This window comes from Taeniopygia guttata, chromosome 26 (assembly GCF_048771995.1).
Source record: "Taeniopygia guttata chromosome 26, bTaeGut7.mat, whole genome shotgun sequence".
Taxonomy (NCBI): domain Eukaryota; kingdom Metazoa; phylum Chordata; class Aves; order Passeriformes; family Estrildidae; genus Taeniopygia; species Taeniopygia guttata.
In genome coordinates this window covers 1012470-1033745 of record NC_133051.1, presented here as the reverse complement: position 1 = coordinate 1033745, position 21276 = coordinate 1012470, and the positions used below count along the sequence as shown (strand labels likewise).

General features: G+C 51.8%; 1 protein-coding gene across 4 annotated transcripts in view; it reads right to left on the bottom strand.

The window, feature by feature from the left end:
• Nucleotides 1-4157: 4157 nt before the first annotated feature.
• Nucleotides 4158-21276, bottom strand: part of PLXNA2 (plexin A2) — a 124014-nt gene continuing 106895 nt past the window's right edge. For all 4 annotated transcript variants that reach the window (XM_072918931.1, XM_030291772.4, XM_072918929.1 and 1 more), the window contains exons 23-32: nt 17473-17539; nt 16737-16883; nt 16255-16414; nt 16036-16139; nt 11875-11974; nt 9579-9769; nt 8312-8481; nt 6260-6472; nt 5804-5954; nt 4158-4576 (exon numbers count right to left, since the gene is read on the bottom strand). In XM_072918931.1, the coding sequence (XP_072775032.1) occupies nt 4481-4576; nt 5804-5954; nt 6260-6472; nt 8312-8481; nt 9579-9769; nt 11875-11974; nt 16036-16139; nt 16255-16414; nt 16737-16883; nt 17473-17539 (1399 nt within the window). In that variant the 3' untranslated portion in view covers nt 4158-4480. The remainder of the gene's footprint in view (nt 4577-5803; nt 5955-6259; nt 6473-8311; nt 8482-9578; nt 9770-11874; nt 11975-16035; nt 16140-16254; nt 16415-16736; nt 16884-17472; nt 17540-21276) is intronic.

The following is a 21276-nucleotide window of genomic DNA, read 5'->3' as shown; positions in this document are numbered from 1 at the left end:
GACAGGTGAGCTCTGACAGCACAGGAAACTGGATGGAGAACAGCCAGTGACAGGAGAACGTGGCTGGGCTGCTGCCAGGGAAGGGGCTTGAGGCTCTGGAGCAGCACAGGGACCGTGCTGGGAGCTGCTCTGCCCTGTGCCAACCTGGCCTTCCTCATCCCTGCTGGCTCCTGGGGACTTCTTGGAAGGAGACCTTGTTTGGAGGCTGTGCCCACTGGAGCAGGGGCTGCTCTGACCCTTTTTCCACACAGACTTAAACACCAAGACCCCCACAAGGAGCTCGGAGCCAGCAGCGTGCAGGATGCAACCCCAGAGCCTTAAACCCTCTCATCTTTGCCCTCCACGTGCCCACCCAAACTGTTTCCTACGCTGGGACATTTTGTGTGGAGTCCAGTGGAAGGTAGGAGGGGACACCGACATGGGGATGGGCCACCAGGATTTTAAGACAGAGTGTGGAAGGCACTGCTGTGATGAAGGTCTCTGCTGCGCTCACCGTCCCCAGCGTGTCACAGCCCCAGCCCTGTGGGGAGGCACTGCTGGTCCCACGGCCATCCTTCAGGGAAAAACCTGAAATTCCACCCCTGGGATGCTGCTGGGATGCAGCGAGGCCGCGGCAGCAGTTTTGTTTCTCAGCGCTGATCCCCATGGTGTGCCCTCACTGCTGCAGACGGGATACCCAGGCTTTCCAGGGATATCCATGCAGGATTTCACAGGGCTTCCAGCGCTTTGGCCGTGCTGATCCCTCCTGCCTCCCTTCAAATCCACCCTTCATGGCAAAGCGTGGAGCACTCGCTGCCCACAGCCTCCGAGCCGTGGTGGCTGCGGCTCCTCCGCGGGGCTCTCGCCTTGCCCCGAGCTCCACTCTCCTCTGTGGGGTTTTAATAAAGGCTTCCAAGGTGGAGAAGCGTTTGATTAGCACCTCGCTCCCCCTCGGAGTGGGTGCTTTGATAGCTCATGAGCAGAAGATTAAACGGAATTATTCAAGCGGTGACACCAGGCAGAGAGATCCCGGCAAGTGACGTCTGCCACTTTGATGTCGGAATACCTGAAACGGAGCGAGCTGGAGACTCCAAACTCCGAGCGGCCTTGCAGGAGGAAGGGGGCAATGAGAGGGATGTGAAATCGTTTCATCTAAGGCAAGTGCCCCCTCCTGACCAAACCTCCAGTCCAGTTTGCTGCGAGTGTGAAGAAAATGCCATTTTGAGATCTGAAGCTTCCTCTTCCCGAAGGAGGAATGGAAACGTTGGATGCAAACAGGGCAAGAGATTCCCAGCGCTCTGCCCCAGGGGGATATGTTGCTTCAATCCATATAATTGCCTGTAAAGATCCATAATTAATGTCAACCACCATGAGAAGATACTTGGCAATGTATTTCTAGGCCACCTCTCCAGCCAGGACTTTGCTGCTCCCTCTGCCATCTTCCTGAAGCTTTTCCAGATGATGGAAGAGGTGTTTTTGCTGTTTCCTTCGGAATTCAGTCAGAAGTGTAAGAGCTTACTGGTTTGCAAAGTGCTCCTGCTGCTCCTCCCTTTTTTCTCTCTGCTCAAGTGGTCCCAGAGCACAGAAGATGAACTCAGCTGTCCCCTTGTCTCCTTAATGTTCTCCCAGAGAATGCAGGGGGTGTGTGGGGACCTCCACTTCTGCTGAGAAAATGCAGAAGAGTGGGGAATGACAAAGCCTTGGCTTTGGGGTGCTCCTGGCCAGAGGGGAGAGAACAGGAGGAGGAAAGCAGGATTAAAAGCCTCTCAAAGAGACGCAGAGAGGAGCACCATGAGGGCTGTCGGGCAGGGACACCGTCACCAGGCCCAGGTGATGCACAGCCAGGCCTTTGCTTTGGGCTGTATTTTGTCAGTCCTGCAGAGGTAACTCCCCAGACTGATATTTGGAAGTGTTTGGAAATAATTCAGGAGCTTTTTGGAGCGCTCTCTTTGGGTTTCAGAGTACCATGAGAACTTGGTGAACCCAAACCAACAACCACAGCTAAAACAGGTCTGGCAATCCCTCACCTAAGCTGTGTGATGGATTGCTGTGAACAGCAGGAACAGAACCAGCAAAACACCTGCAGGATTTGAAAGCCTGACCCTCTGCCATGTCCCATGGTACCTGCAGCAAAGGGCAGGCCAGCAGGGACTGCTCCAGTGCCATTCCTGGCGCTGGGCTCCGCAGTGCCTGACTTTTAGTAGGATTTTTGCACATTTTTTGTCTCAGAAATGAGATTCACCGTGCAGGAGCAGGATCCCTGGGAAGGGAACTCTCGGATAACAGGCAGTACAAACACTGCTCTGCCTTTCAGTCTCTGTTGCTGCCACTCTCCCCCTGTCTCACTAAATCCAGTGCTCAGGCTGCTGTAAATGTCAAGAACTTATTGCACAAGGTTCATTATTATCATCAGTATTTTCTGCTTTTCAGAGAGACTCACAGAAGTGGATTACCAAAAGAAAGTGGACTTGGCATGGCTTTTACTGAATGGTAATTAAACCAAGTTTCCTGAGTATTTCTCTACGTGCTTCTCCCCTCCCCTGGTGCTGGACTGCAGGACACAGAAAGCCAGCAGCTCTCTGGGAGCCCTGCTGGGCTCCTCCAGGCAGGAATGGTGGAGGAGGGGGATGGAGATGGAAATGGATTTTCCTTCAACACACACTGGCTGCAAACGAAGGTCCCAGTCTGGTGTGACGCTGCCTGGGAACACCAGGAATTATTTTGCTGCCACTGCTAAGCTCCTGCAGCCAACTCTTGCATTTCCATCAGGCCTCCTCTCCCTGCCCTCCCCACTGCAGCCTGCATGCGTATCAATATTTACTACAGAGAGAGATATTTACAGCGTTCCTTCCCCTCCTGGCACTCTACAAAGGGACACACATAAGCTTTGGTGTCTTTGAAAGGAATAACACTCACAAACATTTGCCTGTCACTGGACACAGGAACGTGTGCCGTGGGGGCCAGCAAGGAACTGAAGAGAACAACGGGACGCCGACACAGAGACACGACAGCAGAGCTGGCTGGCCCGGGGGTGCTGGTTAAGGTTTGCTCTTGCCTGGAGCAGAGATTTCTCTCCCTTTCCCAGTGGAATTGCAAATCCTGGCACTGGGTGAGGCTGCTGGAGACACCCAAAGCGAGCCTGTGCCCAAGGACTCCGCACATCCAGCAGAAAAACAAAGATCTGCTCTGCCAGCGTCCAGGCTCTTCAAGTATTGTCACCGTAAACATCGGGGTTTGGGGGCTTTGCTGCGAGAAATCGGAGGTGGCTGCTGGAGACCCCCAAAACCAACCCTGGAGGTGTCAGCCCAGCTCTACCTTGGCTCACGTGGCACCTGCAGGAGCCAGCAGTGGACATTGAGTGGATCAGTGCTGGATCACCACGGCTATGCTGGACACCACTGGACACTGCTGGACCACCACGGCCATACCAGACACTGCTGGACACTGCTGGACCACCACGGCCATACCAGACACTGCTGGACACTGCTGGACCACCACGGCCATACCAGACACTGCTGGACACTGCTGGACCACCACGGCCATACCAGACACTGCTGGACACTGCTGGATCACCATGGCCATGCTGGACACTGCTGGATCACCATGGCCATGCTGGACACTGCTGGATCACCACGGCCATGCCGGACACTGCTGGACACTGCTGGATCAGCCAGTGAGGTGGGATGGAGGTGGAAAAGGGAAGAGCAATGAAATTCAGATCTTCCCTCATTCGACAGTAAATGGGATTTAAAAAAAAAAATATATAGACACTATATAAACACATGGATAAAGCTGGGTTTCAAGACAGGTCGGATGATCGGATGGTTTTGCAATTCAGGTAAAGCTCCTTCTAGTGCCTCTAAGTCACTCAGCCACGGGACTATTTTCGGGCAAAACTGCAATTTTGCTTGTGTGAAAAGGTGTGGTGCAAACTTGTGCTCGTATTTGTTGTAAGAATCCCAAACAAAGCCATTTTGGTTTTCCAGACGTTCCAGTGGGCGTGAGAGTCCATTTGCAGAATGCCTGAGCTGTGTCCTCGGAAGGCTCTCAGGGACATGATTCAGGGCTGATCCTTCTTGCCAGGATTATCTCTATGGCCTCTGTGGTTTTTGCTCTATTTACTTTATCCTTTTTCTTCCTTTTTTTTTTTTTTTTACAAAAAACTCCTTTAAATAAAGTTCTAATATACACGAAACAATTTTCATGCAAAGCAGCACTCGTGGAGACATCCAGATTTTCCAGGTTCTTTCCTTCTGTGTACACTCGAAAAAATGATCCACCTTGTCCACCTTGCTTGGACTTTGAGATGCTTCATCTTCCTCCCTTCCTGCCCTTTCAAACTGGATCCTGAATGATTTTTGAACACAGCCAGTCCTTGAGCCAGGCTCTGCTCTCTCCAGAGGAGCCCTGGGGGTGTGTCCAGTGCCTTCCTTGCTTGTTCTGCCTCCAAATTCCCGAGAGTCCGTGCGATCCTCTGCCCTTTGCTGTCCGTGACCTTTCTTCAGCTCTCGAAGGACATGGCCCCAATGAGTTGCTCTACTTTGTAAGCCAAGCGCTGCCTCCGAGCCTGCTCATCCTGCTCCAGAGCTCCGATGAGCTGGGGAGAGAACAGGAAAAGGGGGAAAAATTGAATCAGGGAGAGAAATCAGCGTGAGAGAGGGGGTGGGAGAGGTGGGTGGGCAGCGAGATGTGAGCAGCTCCATGTGAGGAGGTGTGAAATCCCAATAAAATAGCAAAGCAACGAGGCTGTCGTTGGTTTGTTGGACCCCTCAATACCCAACAAACAAAAACCACTCTGGTGCCTTGGACTCCACATTTCTTGTCTCGTTTAGCACAAAAGTGATGAGATTTTTCAACCCTAATGGGAAAATAGCCGTGGCGTTGTATCACAAATGGCTACATGCAGTTCAATGACAAAACCCTTCCGTTTCACGGACATAATTACAAAATCGGTTCTTCTTGCAGAAATGAAGGGGTGGAACAGATGGCGAGAACTTGGTTTCAAGTGATGCATTCATTAAAGGAGCTCAGGCTGCCAGGAAGCCTTTGCAAACAGGAGCCTGTGCCACTACCACGGGGATTTGGACCGTGCTGCTCCCAAAGGGCACCGAGGTTTCAGAGGAGCTTGGATGGGTCAGGAATGTTTTCTGCAGCACTGGGTGCATGCCAGAGCTGAGGTATCCAGCTGCTCCCACAATATTCTATCTCTCAGTCCTCCTGGGGAGGATGCTACAAGTGGGGCCAATCCCAAACCCCTCTGTGAGTGAAGAGAACAGCGGGGCAGGAGCGGCGCCAGCTACGGCCAGGCTGCATCCAGGGAAGGAGGGCAGGGAGCTCTGGCAGGCAGCAGAGGGATCCCTACACAAATCAGCACTGCAACTGCTCTCCCACACACCTGCCATGGGGCCCTGTCACCCCCAGGACACCATGGCCCAGGGGACACCATGGCCCAGGGGACACTGCTGCTTAGGGGACACCATCACTCCAGGGGACACCACCATGGCTCAGGGAACACCATGGCCTAGAGGACACCGGGACACCAAGGCCCAGGGGACACCATCACTACAGGGGACACCACCATGGCCCAGAGGACACCATGTCCCAGGGAACTCCATTGCCCAGGGAACACCATTGCCCAGGAGACACCATCATGGTCCAGAGCACACCATCACTCCAGGGGACACCAGTATGGTCCAGGGAATGTTGTTGCCTAGAGGACACCATGGCCCAGAGGATACAATGGCCCAGGGGACACCATCACTCCAGGGGACACCACCACTCCAGGGGCCACCATGGCCCAGGGGATGCTGGTGCCCACACCCACCTCCTCGCTGTACTTGCTGACGTAGGAGTAGATCTCGTTGAGCGCGCTCAGCATGTTGAACTCCACGGCGTGCAGGCGCGACTGCTCGGCGAGGTAGGCGTTCATGTCCTGGTCGCTGATGGCCGGGAGCTTGGCGATGTCTGCGTAATACCTGCAGGAACAAGGGCCAGGGCAAACGTGACAAAGAGGAACGCCCCAAATGTCCCTGCTCCCCCTGGGATTTAAGCTAAGCTCTGCAGGGATAAGAACATCTTTTTGCTTTGTGGTTACATCCAGCAAAAGAGGATCTGGGCTGTGATGAGCTGAAAACAGGAGCAGCGATGCTTGGCGGGGCTGAGAACCACCCTGCAGCATCACTGGTGGTCCTTGTGCTTCCCTTCCACTCAGGATGTCCTCTCCTGAGATCCATGGGGATTCAGAGCACCCTGCACCCGCACTCCCACGTGCTGCCCTCACCTCTCCACCCAGCTCTTGTAGCTGGGGATGTCCTTGGCGTACAGCAGCTTGTTGGAGGGGGAGTCCTTGCCCAGGCGGTGCTCCGAGGTGGAGCAGGAATCCATGAAGGTCTGAGCCACCACGGAGAGGCAGGCGTCCGTGATGCTGCCCTTGTGGATGTCGAACACGAACTGCGGGTTTTTGATCACGTTCACCCAGAAGCGGAGGGGAAGGCTGGGAGGCAAAGCCAGAATTGAGAGGAAATGAGAAGACAAAGGCAAGGCAAGGGCGCTTGCTGTGGATGGTGAGTACCAATGGTGGGAAGAGCAAGAGAAGAATTTAAACAGGAGCTGGGCCAAGGCCACCAAGCACCAGTCAGCCCAGTGCTGCCCAGATGAATGCTGGTGCATCCTGCCATGCCCAGGAGCTGCTCTGGGCTCGGATCCCACACGGAGCAGTGGAGGAGATGAGGGGCAGGGCAGAGCTGGGCAGTTTGGGGGTACTGGGGGAGCATCTGCAGGAGGAGCCTGTGAGGAGCAGCTCAGCAGAGCAGGGCTGCAGTGTGGGGTGAGCCCTGGCACTGAGCGGTGCTCAGCACCCACGAGCTGGCAGCAGGAACCACAGGCTTTGTCCCCAGATCCTGGGGCCTTTGCAATCAAAGGGGAATTATTATTCCTTTTTTTCTTCGGCTGTATAGCAGGATCAAAAAAGCAGCTGCTGCTTTCTATTACCTTTCAAGTCGCAGCTCTCTCTGTCTCTCCAGCTCGCTGAAAGGCTGCAGCCTTAACTCTTGCAGTGCTGCAGGAGAGCAGCTCAGCCCCAGCCACCCCAGCTCCCTCTCCCAAGCTTCTCTTTGCTCTGCCTGCTCCAGGGGCAGCCTTCTCCCACATCCCCACCAAAATTCCCTTTCTGGAAATGCTGCAGAGCTCAGCTGAGATGGGGAGAAGGAAGGCCCAGGCCTGGTGGGGCCTGTTGCCTCCGGCAGACCAAACTCTGGTGGTCATTGCTTTCTTTTTTTTCTCGTAATTTCTTGTGATTCTACAGTTTTTATCCCAATAACTCCATCTTCTAGGGCTTTAAATGAATTGTTTTGAACTTCCTACTGCCTTAGCAGGGAACCAGCTTTTGCAGCCATGATGATTAGAGGCCTTTTAAACCACGAGGGACTCAGGGGAAAATACAAGGTCTTCAGGGAAAAACCATTCGTTGTGCTTTTTTTATTCCTTTCTCGCAGAGGTAAATTTCCAACCCACAGAGGTTTTAATCCTAAAATAGCAGCAGAGGCAGAGATGTGAGAGCTCCCACTGTTTGGAGAGGCTGGTCCTGGCTGCAGCCCATGCCTGAGGTGTGCAGAGCCGGCTCCTTCTCCCTGTGCCACCTCCTGCTGATGCCCAAATGCTCCAGGTGCTTCCCAGAGTGATGGGAAAGGTGCAGCCAGTGCTGGCACTTGTGGCACAGCAGGGCTGTGCAGGCACTGGAGCCTCGCTTCCCACTCTTCCCAAGGTCCAGATGGGCAGATCTGCAGCCCGAGGGCAGTACCAGGAGTAAGGAGTAGCCAGGCTATTGCCCTTCCCTTCCAAATCAGGATTTTAGGATCCTGTGAACACTGGCAGCCCACAGAGGCTCAAAGCCCAGCTTTGTGCCCCACTTTGGGGCTTGGCAGCTCCCAGCCCTTCCCAAAACAATTCCCCACTCCTTTTTTTTTTGCCCAGAGTCACGGAACACCCAGCCTGCCTCCCTGCCCTCTGTGGCAGGCACATTCTTCTCTCTCTCAGGACTTTTTCACAGAGGAGCACAGAGGAAAGAAAGAGAAAACAATTTATATTTCTGCTCCTTGTTTTCCCATGTGGAATGTTTGGAGAATTGTTTCCCTGGGGTGATGCTTGGTTGGATTCTGGTGAGGATTTTTTGAGCCTGGTGACCAATCCAACCCAACTGGGGCTGGGCTCTCAGAGAGGGTCATGAGTTGTTAGTTAGATATGGGAGTTAGAAAAGCAGGTCTGTAGTTTTAGTATATTAAAAATAGTATATTATAGTATAGATATAATAAAAAACCATTCAGCTTTCTGTTACCAGTTGCTCTTCCAGGTGTGCCGGACGTCGGTGTCGTGGATGCCGTGCTTGTCCGCCTGCTCGTCCAGGAAGTCGAACATGTACTTGATGGCGAGGGGCAGGGCGCTGCCGCGGTGCACCGTGCTGAACAGCGTCTCAAACAGGTCATCCACGAACTTCTGCAGCGTGCCCTGATGGCAGGACGGCAAATCAGACAGCTTCTAACTGCTCTTTTTAATGTCATTTTATCCAGGGTTTGTTATTGCCTCTGCTCAGGGTTGGGGGGAATTGGATTGAGTTGAATTGATCTTAAAAGGCTCAGTTACAACGAGGGTTTGAGGATTTCTGGGTGAGGCCTTATGGGCTTCAGTCAACAAAAAGGAGATTCCCAGAGCCAGAAGATACAAAGGGGATAAATGAACATTGACGAACATCACCCCCTGGTGTGATCAGAGACACCTGGTCTGGGAAATGATTGATAACAGAACCAAAGCATGAGGACCAAGTTAGCATTGAAAGGATCAATAACCAATAGGAAATCGAATGCTAAGAACTTGGCAATTTAGAAGCAGCAAATGTGAATTTCTTTGGAGGTTTCATGTATAAATAGGTGAAAAATGGGGTAGAAGCCCATGTGTGATGGAATGATTTTCACTGCACAACCTAGCCACGTGTGGATGAAATAATTTCTATTGCACATCCTGGCCAGAATAAAGTAATACCTAATTCTCTAATATTGAAAAGATGCTGTTGGAGAGTTTCTATTTTCCCTGCAGTTTTGGTGACAGGAACAGCAATCCAGGGGGTGAGGGGAGGGACAGGCACTCTCCTGGCCAAGCAGTGGTGGCAGGAAGGGACACCAGATGTTACCAGCCCCAAAAAGTGCCACCACAGATCCCATGGGAATAACCAAGGTCAGGGTCTTTTGAAAAGCTCCAGCCTGGCTACTCACTCATTTACTCTTTATTTCTAACCTGAAATAATTAATTTTTTTGCTTTCCAAAACACAGCTATGTTATCCACACTGATGAGCATGTGGGGAAAGGCAAGAAAACCGTGCCTGGATGAGGGAATGGGTAAATATTTCCAGGCACTGCTTCATTCACCAATTTGTGAACAGTTTTAACACTGTGCAAAAAAGAAAAAAAAGGAGAATTTCAGCAATTGCCTTGAGTGTGAGGAAACCTGAGCTGGACTTTCCAAATGCCAGGAAAACCCAGCCAGGCTGGGAGCTGAGCACCACCAGGACCCCTGGTTGAGCCTCCCCAGGAGAATTGAGCTCAGTTACCTTTGTGGCCAGGAGCCTGGTCAGGTAGATCTCAGAGACCATCTTGCTGCCCCTGTCCCCTTCCTTCTGGTCGCCGTGGTCGTGGTTCTTGACCAGGTGCCAGACCTTGACGCCGCTCTCCAGGTCGGGGGTGATCATGGGCGCGCGCGAGCGGAGGCTGTCGGGGCTGCCCGTGTAGCGGAACGTGGAGTCTGGGCAGGGAGAGAGGCTGCTCACCCCTTCTGCACCTCCCTCAGCGCCCTCACCACGGCTGGAAACACCCAAAGTGTTGGCACTGGGGTTTTTGGGGTTATTTTTTTTTTGTGGGGAAATGAAATGGAAAACCACCATGGTTCTGTTTTGTGTGTGTTCACGTTCTGCGCGTCAAAGTTTGGTGTTTGCCCAAAATCTGTGGTGGTCTCCAACAAAAAAACCTCAGAATTGAGCTTTTTCCTCTCCCCTATATGGCCTTTCCTGCCCCATTTGCAAACTTTCCTGATGAGAACTCCTCATGCAGAGGACACAAAAATCCTCCCTGAGTCACAGCACACACACGACCCCGACTCCTGCAGGAGCAGAGCCCTGGTTTCAGGATTTTGTAAATAATGAGGAGCTGCTCAGCACAAAGGCAGCACAAAGGGCAGGAGAAGCTGCTGAGCTCATCCTTGAGGCTTTCAGGAGAGCAGTGAGGACTCAAGCTGAGCATCAGCAACAGAGCCTGAGGCCAGTCCTGCACCATGTGCCATCCCTGGGCTGAGCAGGTCCAGCCTCACGCTGTCCCTGCTGTCCCTGCAGGGAAAAGAGAGCACAAAGGGCACCAGACCCTGCCCCTGAACTGCTCAGAAACCATGGGGGGATGTGGCACAGTAATTTATATATTTCACTTCCCAAGGAATGTCCCTCCCTGCATCCCCAGAGTGTCCAGGACGAGACACGAGGCTGGAGGAGCACAAATGTGCCTTGCTGGATTTCCCATCCTGCTACATTTCTTTGTTCTCTGGGAATCTCGTGCATTTTATCAAGTTTAGCTTTCAATTCACTGCTCACCCTCCTCGTCAGGAGTGTGGGGATCGATCGTAAATCAGCTGAGGGAAATACTCAAGTCATTACCAAAGTAGCTGGATTTTCATCCCTGATTAAGGCTTAGATAAATGAGTGCTCCAACTGATATAATTAAGGAGACAGACAGGGGGACAGCTCAGGAAGCATGCAGTAATTCTATTTTTAAACATATCTCTGCACTGATATATAACAGGGGAAGTAAATAAGTATCTAATTTAAATTCTGCCGGCACAATTAGAAATATTAATCTCAACATGAGCAATGATGGCTCGTATTTGTGCTTTGCAAAAGCTTTTGCAGCTGACAGAGATCAATGAGCACTGAGGGCTCAGGCTGTGAGACCCAATTCTGGATTTTCCATGGACTATGGGATGTGCTGGACACGTGTGGGCCTACACCTGGCAGGGAGAAATGCCTTTTCTCCTGGTTTTTACCTCAAGACTCCTCTGGTTTTGGCTCCTCAGAACACTTGCTTGAGCTAAAAACCAACATTATTTTGGGAGCTATAAACAAGAGGAGGAGATGGGTTTGTCAGGAGACTTTTTGCTGGTAAAACACTCTGTGAAATGAACGATAATGAAAGATCAGCACTCGAGAGATTTTGCCACTGCTGCCTTTTATGGAGGTCTATTATTACAATTATTGTGGATTTAGTGTTCCAAGCATGCACCTGGCACCTCGCAGGCTCATTTTCTCAGGCTGCAGCATCTTCAGGGACCCTCTGGAATGTGCTGAGCCCTTCTATTATGCAAATCAGGAATTCCCAGGTGTGCACATCCCTGCACTCTGTGCTAAGATTGCCCTTCCCCATTTGTGACCCATTAGCTCAGAGCTCAGGATCCTGCACTTGGGGAGGAGCAGGGGAGGGGCAGATAAATCAGGTATATATAATATATATATATATATATATATATATATAATATCTGTGCTGCTGCCCTGCTCAGGGGCTCAAAGGGGTTCAAAGATCCTTTCCTGCACCACCCATCCCCTCTGAGCCCTTGGAACTGTCCCAGGCCCCACATTCCCAAAGGCTGCTCCTGTTCTTGGCATTTCCTTTTCCCCCCTCTCACCTTTCCTGGTCCTTTTGCTGTTCTCACAGCTGGAAAAGCCTTTGCAATCCAAACCAGCAGCAAGGACGTTTTTCTGTTTGGATTTACATTTGTTTTGGGTGGTTCTTTGGGTGGTGCTGCTGCTTTTTCCTCACTTACACCCCAGTGTCAGCCCATGAGCTGTCCCTTCCCATCCCAGTTCTTACCATATCTGCTGATGGAGGTGCGGGAGATGCTGGCAGAGGCAGGAATGTTGTAGGAGGAGGTTTGCTTGGGAACCAGAGCCACCACGGAGCGGTCTGACACCTGGGGAGGCAAGGCAGCACCAGGTCAGGGGGATCCCAGGCTGCTGATCCAGCAAATCCTGGGAAGAGGAGCCCAGGACACACTCCCAGCCTGGCTGAGCCCCGTGGAAGGAAATGAGGGATAAATCAAAAGATGTGGAGAAGATGCTTTTGGTCGTTCTGATTTAAGATCACGCCTTACCCAATAAAAATGAGAATCTCAAGAATTGTTGTGATCCAATTAAAGTAACAATGCAGGGGGAATAAAAGGGCTGTAATAACGTTATGGGCCATAAAACATTCCTATTAAACCATTTTTTATTTTAGCAATTTTTACGAACTTTAAAAGTTTGATTTACAGCGGAGCAAGTCATAAAACCATCTTTCAGGGTATTTAATTGTTATCCCTTTACTGCTCCAGAGAAGGAATTAAACACTGGGAAGTCAAACTATAAATGAACATTAGCACTAACAAGGTTTTGTTACAGCAGATTTTAGTAGCCATGTTTAATTTTATCCTCCCTATAAATCTGGTAGTCACTGGAAGTTTTCTAACTTATTCCCCTTAATTAAGGAGCTGCAGGTTTCCAGGGAAAGGGCCTGAGTAGCTTTTAATTTTGAACTTGTGACCTGTGGTGCAGCACAGCGAGGGAGCAGAGAGTCTTGCCAGGGCCCAGCAGATATTTTTTAGAGGCTCAGCACAAAAGAAATGCCTCTTCCTGCTGCAGGAATTGCCCTTTGGGGCTAAACCCTGCATTATCTGCAGGGAGTCTGGTGATGGACTCAGCACTGACCCTCTGAAAGGAGGTTTTTGCTCCCTCAGCAGCTCCAGGGCTCAGAACACTATCTGCAGCCCCATCCAGATGAAAGGTTTCACTGAAATCCAAGTTATTATTGTTGCTGGTGATAGTGGAAATAATAGTTACTTGTGTTTCGTGGCACAAAAGTGAGATTTTTTTCTAAGCAAAACACTCCAAACACCTCCATAATTTCCTTTGCTGCTCCTGCCTCACTTCATCCAATTTATTAAGTCAGTGGAAGAAGTGATCAGCGCTGATATTATTTTCTTAGGCTGTTATTAGCTGCCACTTCAGCTCCGGCTCACCAGGGAGAAACCCGAGCCCAGGGTGCTGCTGTGCCGGATCCGCTTCCACCAGGGCTGTGCTTAAGTGGGAGAGAGGCACTAAAACTCCACACACACACACAAGAGCCCTCTCAGGCAGTAAATTTTGGGTGGAAGGGCTCTGTCAGCTCAGCCCCAGCAGCTGCAGAGCAGCCTCAGGTGGAGCCTGTGCCTGCAGCTCCCCTGGGATGCGCTCCCAGCTGCCCTCCTGCTTTACAACTTTATAAATATTCTGATTATTCCACAAGCTGGAAACACAGAACGCCTCAAAGACAGGGGAAAGAAGACCTGGGGAGGGGGAGGAGGGAGCCCAGGCAGGGAGCTGTGTCTGCGTGGGGCAGCGAGGGCGATTCCAGCGCCACATCCACACCACCCTCCCTTCCTAAGCCTCATTTTCCACCCAAACCTTCCCCTTCTCCTCCTAATTTTTCATTTAAAGCCGTTTCCTGATCTCCTGGCCTCTCCAGACTCGCAGGGGCTGACAGGTATTCATGCTCTGCTGCCTCTGAGTTAACCCTGCGTGAGCCACTGTAAATCATTTGATATTAAATTCAGTGTTTCATTTTTCCTGAGTGAAACCACACGGGGTAAGACTCTCCCATGGAGTTTAATAGCCATGAAACCAAAAGGATACGACACAAATGTAATACAATTCCCTGCCACGTATAACAGCTCCGGAGAATTTAACAAAGAATTACACTTATTTAAGCTACACATCTATTTTTATAAATGAAGAAATAAGTAGGAGGTGCACAGTGCTCTCTATAATTTCATAAAGTGGTTCAAAACTATTAGGAAGGTGAACATTTCTCTTTAATTCCAATTTGGGTTTTGTATGTGAAGGCTTCCCATGAAAAATGCATTTGATCAGTTATTGTATCTTTGTGATTCTAATGCAGAAAACAAAAGCAACAAAATCCAGCATCCAGGTGTGGAGCTGGGAAACCCTGGGCTGAGCATCCCCAGCACCACCTGCAAACCCAGGGATCTCCCTGCCTCCAGGGCAGAATAAAGAGAAAACAGCTCTGAACAAAAGGTGGGCAGAGCTTTGCAAAGCAGCTTGCATTTATTTCCAAAAAAATCTAGAAATCATCTTTACTACACCTCCGGAAATCCACATTTATTTTAATGGTTTGAGCCACACCTGGTTCGTGTGTCACACTGCTGTTCAACGGTGTGAGCACGTGGAACTCCAGTGATTTTACACCCTCCTAAAGCCGGGCCTTTACCCAGGGATCTGTTTCACTGTGAATTCCTGGAACATCTGGTTTTTGATACCTAATAAAAACTTCTACTCCAACAGAAAAAAACCCCAAAAGAATTAAAAAAACCCCAAACTAACTAACAGCAATACATACATACATACACATATATATATGTATATAAACTAACAGCAATACACATATATATAAATATATATATTTAGTTTATATATATAAATATTTCATTTAAATATATGTAAAATATTTGGTTTATATATATAAATATATATAAGATATTTCGTTTATATATATATAAACTAAACTAACAGCAATACATATATATATATGTATGTATGTATGTATGTATTGCTGTTAGTTTATATATATATATGTATTGCTGTTATTTTTGGCAAAAGCCTCACCTTGACAGCATTTCTGCTGCAGTGAAAAGAATTTTAGTGACTGAGACGGCTCCGCTGGGCTGAGCAGAGCTCGGGCTCGTGTCCCTACCTGGCTGATGTTTGGCTGCCAACTTCTCCTTTCTTCCAGAGCAAACCTGACATCCAAATGGCAGCAGGAGCTGCAGCATCTCGAGTGCTGCGAGGATTTTGTTTATTTTAAGGGGAAGCTTTTGGCTCAGGTTTTCCCACAGGCACTGGAACAAAAGTGCTCCCTCCCCCAGCATCCAGCACACATCAGACAAGCACGGCTTTCACTTGTGACTTCCTCACGATGACTTTCAAAGATCAAGGCATAATAAAGTCTCGCTGCTTCCCTGCATGTTGGTTAATCCCTTGCAACTGTCAGGTAAAACAGATTTTTAGGAACAATGGAATTAATCTGCGCAACTCCTCTGACATTTTACGGTAATCTGTGTTTAAATCCTGCGGGCTGCTTGGAAAAGTTGACCCTGGAGGTGCTTTTTAACATGCACGGTGCATATTGATGGCACTCTCCTGCCTGGCTCCCTGGTTGCAGGGCTCCTGTCAATACTGGCTCCCATTCAAGTCCCCCAGCGTGAGTCAGGCTGATGGGCTGGAGATGCTGGATAAACAGGGAGAGATGCCAGATTAAATACTAAACACTTCTGGGGAGGTGGTGATGGACAGGAGTAGGTTACAGTCCCAATTAATGCACTTATCCTGTCTGCAGACAGGCAGGGAGGGAAAGCTTTGCTTCCCTGCAGCCAAACCTTCCTCAGCCCCCTCCTTGCCTCTCTTCCCGTCTTTTCCTTTGATTGTCTCTAACCCAACCTTCCTCAGCTCCCTCTCTTCCCACCTTTCACACTGTGAGGAGCCCTGTCCAACAACCTCTGCCCTATCCTGAAGATGACAAGAATCTCTTAGGCCTTCTCAGCCACCCTGTCTGAGCATTTCACCACCTGACTCCACTTTCCTGTGACTTTGTGCCTCCCCTGCTGCCCCCCAGGCTGTCCCAGAGCCCAGACAAAGCCCTGAGCGCCCCGTGCTGCCCTCCCCAGGCCCCTCATCCCCAGCAGTGTCAGCTCAGCCCCTGCACTGCTCCCTCTGCCTCTCTCCCATGGCTGGCAGGTTTAATTTAGCCAATTTTCACCCCTGCTGCCTCCTCTGAGCTCCGTGTCAAGGCTGCTTTCCCCCCTAATGCCACAGCACATGGAAGCCTTCTGGTTTATCACACAAACGTGACCTCCCCGTCTGCCTGGGCAGAGCAGGCACTTGGGAATGAGGTTCCTGCTGCTCTTTTCCCTGCTGGGAGCTCTCAGTGGGGCTGCTCCCTCACCTGATAGTGCACCAGGGTGTTGAGGCGCTTCCAGTCCCCCTCGATCTTGGTGGTGATGTCCTCATCCTGCAGCACCACGCGGGCGATCCGGCCCTGCCGCCACTCTGGGGACAGGAAAAAGCCAGGGTCAGGGGGGGGCCAAGCTCTGCAGAGCCCACCAGGAACGGCCCCAGCCCCTCTGATCACCCCCTCCCTCCCCCCGGGCAGGGCAGCTCCTACCCAAATCCATGTCAACAGCTCTCGGCCTTTGGGAGTAGGGGACGTTTTTGTACACGGCGTCCAGGATCTTCTCCTTGACTTGGGTGATGGTGTCGCAGTTCAGCACCTTCACAGGGATCTCTGGGCTGTTCTCGTTGTCTGGGTTCACACAGTTCAGGATCTGCAAGAGAAGAGCCACACCACGCTCTAAAGGAGAGGTGTAACCCTGTGTCACAACATAAACACCCCACTGCAGCCCCCAATGCATCACTGCTATTGCACCTGTAATGATTATTGCTGAGAGGAGCCCTGCATGTGCAGTGCCACTGGCTGCAGGCAGTGCCCAGAGCACAGGGAGATAAAACATTCCCCTCTCACCTGCAAACTGGGCACACCTGGCTGGGACACGGGTCCTTAGTGCCCAGCGGTGCTCACACCTCAGGCAGCGCCCTCAGCCCTGCTCCCAGGCCAGCCCGGCTGGGGACAGCAGATTTGTCACTCACCAGCGTCTTGTACTCGATCTGCTGCCGGATGAGCTTGTCCTCGCTCAGGGAGTACCGCGCCTCTCCCGTGATGGCATCGATGGGGCCCTTCTCCATCTGCTGCTTGATGGCACAGTAGAGCATGAACAGGGGCTCTCCAGCACATTCCTGCGGCACAGGAGGACACGAGCCCGCTCAGGGTGGAGGTGCCTCTCCTCCAGTTGGGCACAGGGCTGCCCCAGCGCAGCTCAGCCCCGCTGGCTCGGTCCTGAGCACACGTGCAGCCCAGGGCTGGCTCCCAGCAGCTCCTGGAGAGCTCAGCCAGAGCCCTGAGCTCCCCTGCTCCGTGGCTGTGCTGTCTTTGGCAGGGGAAATCCCTGCTGAACCTACATGGCTGTAAAAAATTGGAATTTGGGATCTCGATCTCACCGTTCACTCCCCTGGAGCAAACTCAGTGGGGCTTCCAAAGCCACAAATGAAGTTAAAAACTATGGAAGCCGAGGAATGAAGAAGTGAGAATTTCCCTCAAGTACCACAGAGGCGTAACAGAACCTCCTTTAGTGGGAATTACTGTGGGAGACCTGAGGCTGGGGAAAGCTGTGAGCTTGGAGCAGCAGCCCCAGAGCAAATTTCCACCTCTCCTTCCCTGCTACTCCGTCTTTTGGAGCCTGACAGAAGAGTTGCACCCCCAGATGCACCCCAGGAGTGGCTGGAGGGTGAAACAGCAGAGCTGGGGTCCCGCTCCACCTCTCCTTACCTTGAGGAACCTGTGGAGCAGGAAGGCAAACCAGTTGGTCAGCATCTTCTCGGCCACTGACTCGGTCCTGGGGGAGGCAGGAGGGCACACATCACACACGGAGCCCCCACAGCTGGCACAGCGCCCTGGGCAGCAGCATGGGGCCAGGGCTGTCCCTGTGTCTGTCCCTGTCCCTGTGTCTGTCCCTTTCTCTGTCCCTGTCCCTGTCCCTGTCCCCTGTCCCTGTCCCTGTCCCTGTCCCTGTCCCTATCCCTGTCCCACTCCCTGCCCCTGTCCCTGCCCTGTCCCTGTCCCTGTCCCTGTCCCTGTCCCTGTCCCTGTCCCATCCCTGTCCCTGTCCCTGTCCCTGTCCCTGTCCCATCCCTGTCCCTGTCCCTGTCCCTGTCCCTGTCCCTGTCCCATCCCTGTCCCTGTCCCTGTCCCATCCCTGTCCCTGTCCCTGTCCCTGTCCCTGTCCCTGTCCCTGTCCCTGTCCCTGTCCCTGTCCCATCCCTGTCCCTGTCCCTATCCCTGTCCCTGTCCCTGTCCCTGTCCCTGTCCCTGTCCCTGTCCCTGTCCTTGTCCCTGTCCCTGTCCCTGTCCCTGCCCCATCCCTGCAGCGCTGCCAGCCCGTCCCAGCCCGATGGGGCTGGTGACACCCAGCCCGGTGACACTCGGCTCCCCGCACGTGGTGCAAATGAAAGCCTGGCTCAGTAAATCACTGGGATTTTCAGCCTCCTGGCAATCAGGGACAGCCGAGTGACAATGGCAGGGAAATTGCAGCTTTCTCCCCAGTCCCACCCAGTGTCCTCTCCCCGCTTTGTGCCCGAGATTATCTCTAATTTAAATACAATGGCTCCTAATGGCAGCTTTGCACGCTGCCTCTGCAGGACCCGGAGCTTCTCCTTAAAGCTCCACAGCCGCTTTTCCTGGCACGGCACGGCTCTGCTGGGGTGTCTGATACTGGAGCCCCAGCCCCGTGCAGGGGAGAGCTGCTGTGCTGCAGCCTGGCCAGCTGTGACCACAACCCTGGTTACTGTGACCATAACCCTGGTTACCTGTGACCATAACCCTGGTTACTGTGACCATAACCCTGGTTACCGTGACCATAACCCTGGTTACCGTGACCATAACCCTGTCCAGCTGTGACCACAACCCTGGTTACCGTGAACACAACCCTGGTTACTGTGACCACAACCCTGTCCAGCTGTGACCACAACCCTGGCCAGCTGTGACCACAGCCCTGTCCAGCTGTGACCACATCCCTGTCCAGCTGTGACCACGTCCCTGGCCAGCTGTGAGCGTGGCTTTGCCTGGCCCAGCAGCACCACCCTTCCTTCCCCTCCTGGACACCAGGATCAGGTCCAGGTTCCAGCAAGCAGAGGGATGAATGGAATTCCCTGCCTCCTTTCCTCTGGGGACTGACCCCTCTGCCCTGCCATGAACCTGACCTCCTCTCTGACCTGGAGAGGGTCACATCTCACTCCTGCCCCATTTTCCCCATTTTTCTCCTTAAATGAGGGACTGCCTCTCGCTCTGAAGCCCCACAGCATTCCAAGCGCTTGGAATTACACACCGAAGAAGCACAGGGCTTGGTTCCAAAGCCAAGCAGATCAAGAATAAACAGGAGCCAGAGATTTCAACAAACAAAAACAGACACCAGCCGGCCAACAGACCTGGGGTAGCATCATCCATCATCTCCTAGGATGGCAACATCTGTCAGGAATTTGTGAAAATGTCTGCAGATCCCCGAAGAATTTAAGGCTGAATTGATTAACTGCCTAAAAATTCACCCTACAAATTGACACACACATCGTTCTCCGGCTTGAAATATCTCAGGCACCCAATTAAAGAGGAGAAGCAGCAGCGCCCTTCCAAACAGCCCTAGAAAACGGAGAGGCAGTGACACAAGCCATAGAAGAGGTGAAAAACTCAGGAAATAATACATTCAGGACTTCAGGGGGAATATTAATTTAATAAACTATGTTAATAGAATATTAAATGAAGAACCAGCAAGTCTCCCAATTAGCCCTCCCTGTGAAGCTGCTGTGCCCTGTCCCTGTGGACTGCTCATGGCCTGACACCAGCTCTGCAAAAAGCACTGAAATGTGGAGTGACAGAGAAGCTGGGGCATTCTGAAGGGGAGAAGGGGATGGGGTGGGATGGGATGGGATGGGATGGGATGACCATGAGATATGTGCAGTGCCTCAGTCCTAGGGACAGCCAGCAATGGAGTCAATGCTGGGTTCATCCTCACTGCCCTGTGCTGGTTAGAGGGGCAGCTCTCTCCCTGGTGCTGGGAACTGCTGCATGGAGCATCCCTGCCCTTCTCTGCCTTGGAAATGGGAAATTCTGCCTCACAGCCCAGGGCCTGGCCTTTCTCCTGCACACAGAGGGCTCTGCTGAGCCCTCAGATCTGCTAAGCCCCCAAATGTGCTGACAGGTTTTGAGCACTCTGTGCTGTTGCTGGCCTCTGGATGCTGTTAAAGATCTGCTCCAAAAATAAAGAATAATCTCCTGGAGATCGCCAGAGCAGAAGAGAATCCCTAGACTTGGAGCAAACCCTTCCTGTGCTGACCACAGAAGGATCCAGAGATGATTTTCCAAAGAAGCCTGATGCCAGTGCCCAGCTTTAGCTGCTCTGGCAAGAAAACAAACCTAAACAAAACGAGCTGGGAGAACCTAAAAAATAAATATGTATTTTATTAATTCTCCCTGCTCTATGTAGGTCTCCAAACTGCTGCTGCCAGCAACCAGAGCAGCTGTTTGATTTAACATCAACTTTCTTGCTGTCTCCCGCGAGGGGCAGTCGTGGAAGAAAGAGAGAGGGGAAAGTGAGGAAGATAGAAAGAGGGAAAGAACTGAGTGTCAGTTATCAACTGCTGCCACCAGAGAGCCCAAAACATTTTTAAAAATAGTGTTTCACTTCATGGCTGATCACTCCTTATTAAGCCACAGTAAGGAGCTCCAGGCTGGGCTGGAACAGCCGGGCACAGGGTTGGGATGGGGCTCCAGCCCGAGGTTAAATAGGCCCTGCAGTGTGAGAACAAGGAATAAAGCTTTTAAACTAAAAGGGAGTAGATCCAGACTAGATATAAAGCAGGATTTTTTATAAGGGTGCTGAAACACTGGTCCAAATTGCCCAGATTGGTGGTAGATGCCCCATCCCTGGGAAGATCCAGGTTCCCTGTGCAGGACAGACAGCCCAAAGGACAGACAGCCCAAAGGACAGACAGCCCAGAGGACAGACAGCCCACAGCCCTGACTCCTCGCTGGCTGTGCAGGCAGGAGGGGCACAGCCCTTATCACCATCCCTGTGTTTTTTGGAGCGCCAGGAAAAGTCATTATTGATGGCTGAGGCAGAAGACGCCTTCCCAGTGACTCGTCAAACCACGGGGGAAATTAAGGCGGCTTCCTTTGCCAAGATGAGTTATTGCCTCCGCAAACACAGCCAGATTTAAAGCAATTTCCTGTCAAGTATATTCATTGTGGCTGCAGGGACCCCTGAAATTTTCCTGGAGCTGTGAAATCCTCCTCTCTCTGCAGTGTGATGCCAGCAGAGCCCCAGCACAGCCGAGGGGCAGCACTGGCCAAGGCCAGGCTCTGCAGGAGCCCCAAGGATGTGGAGAACAGGGGGAGCCTTTTCCTTGTGCCCACTGTTATGCCCCACATTAATGCTTTTTTTCCCTGTTTTCTTGCTGGCATTTCCCAGCTCTGCCTTGGGTGAGTTGCTCAATCCATCCTGAGCTCTTGGCCCGGCTGTGGCACACGGATGCTGCTCCCCAGCCAGGCAGAGCCAGAGGATCTGGTCTGAGACCCTGTCCA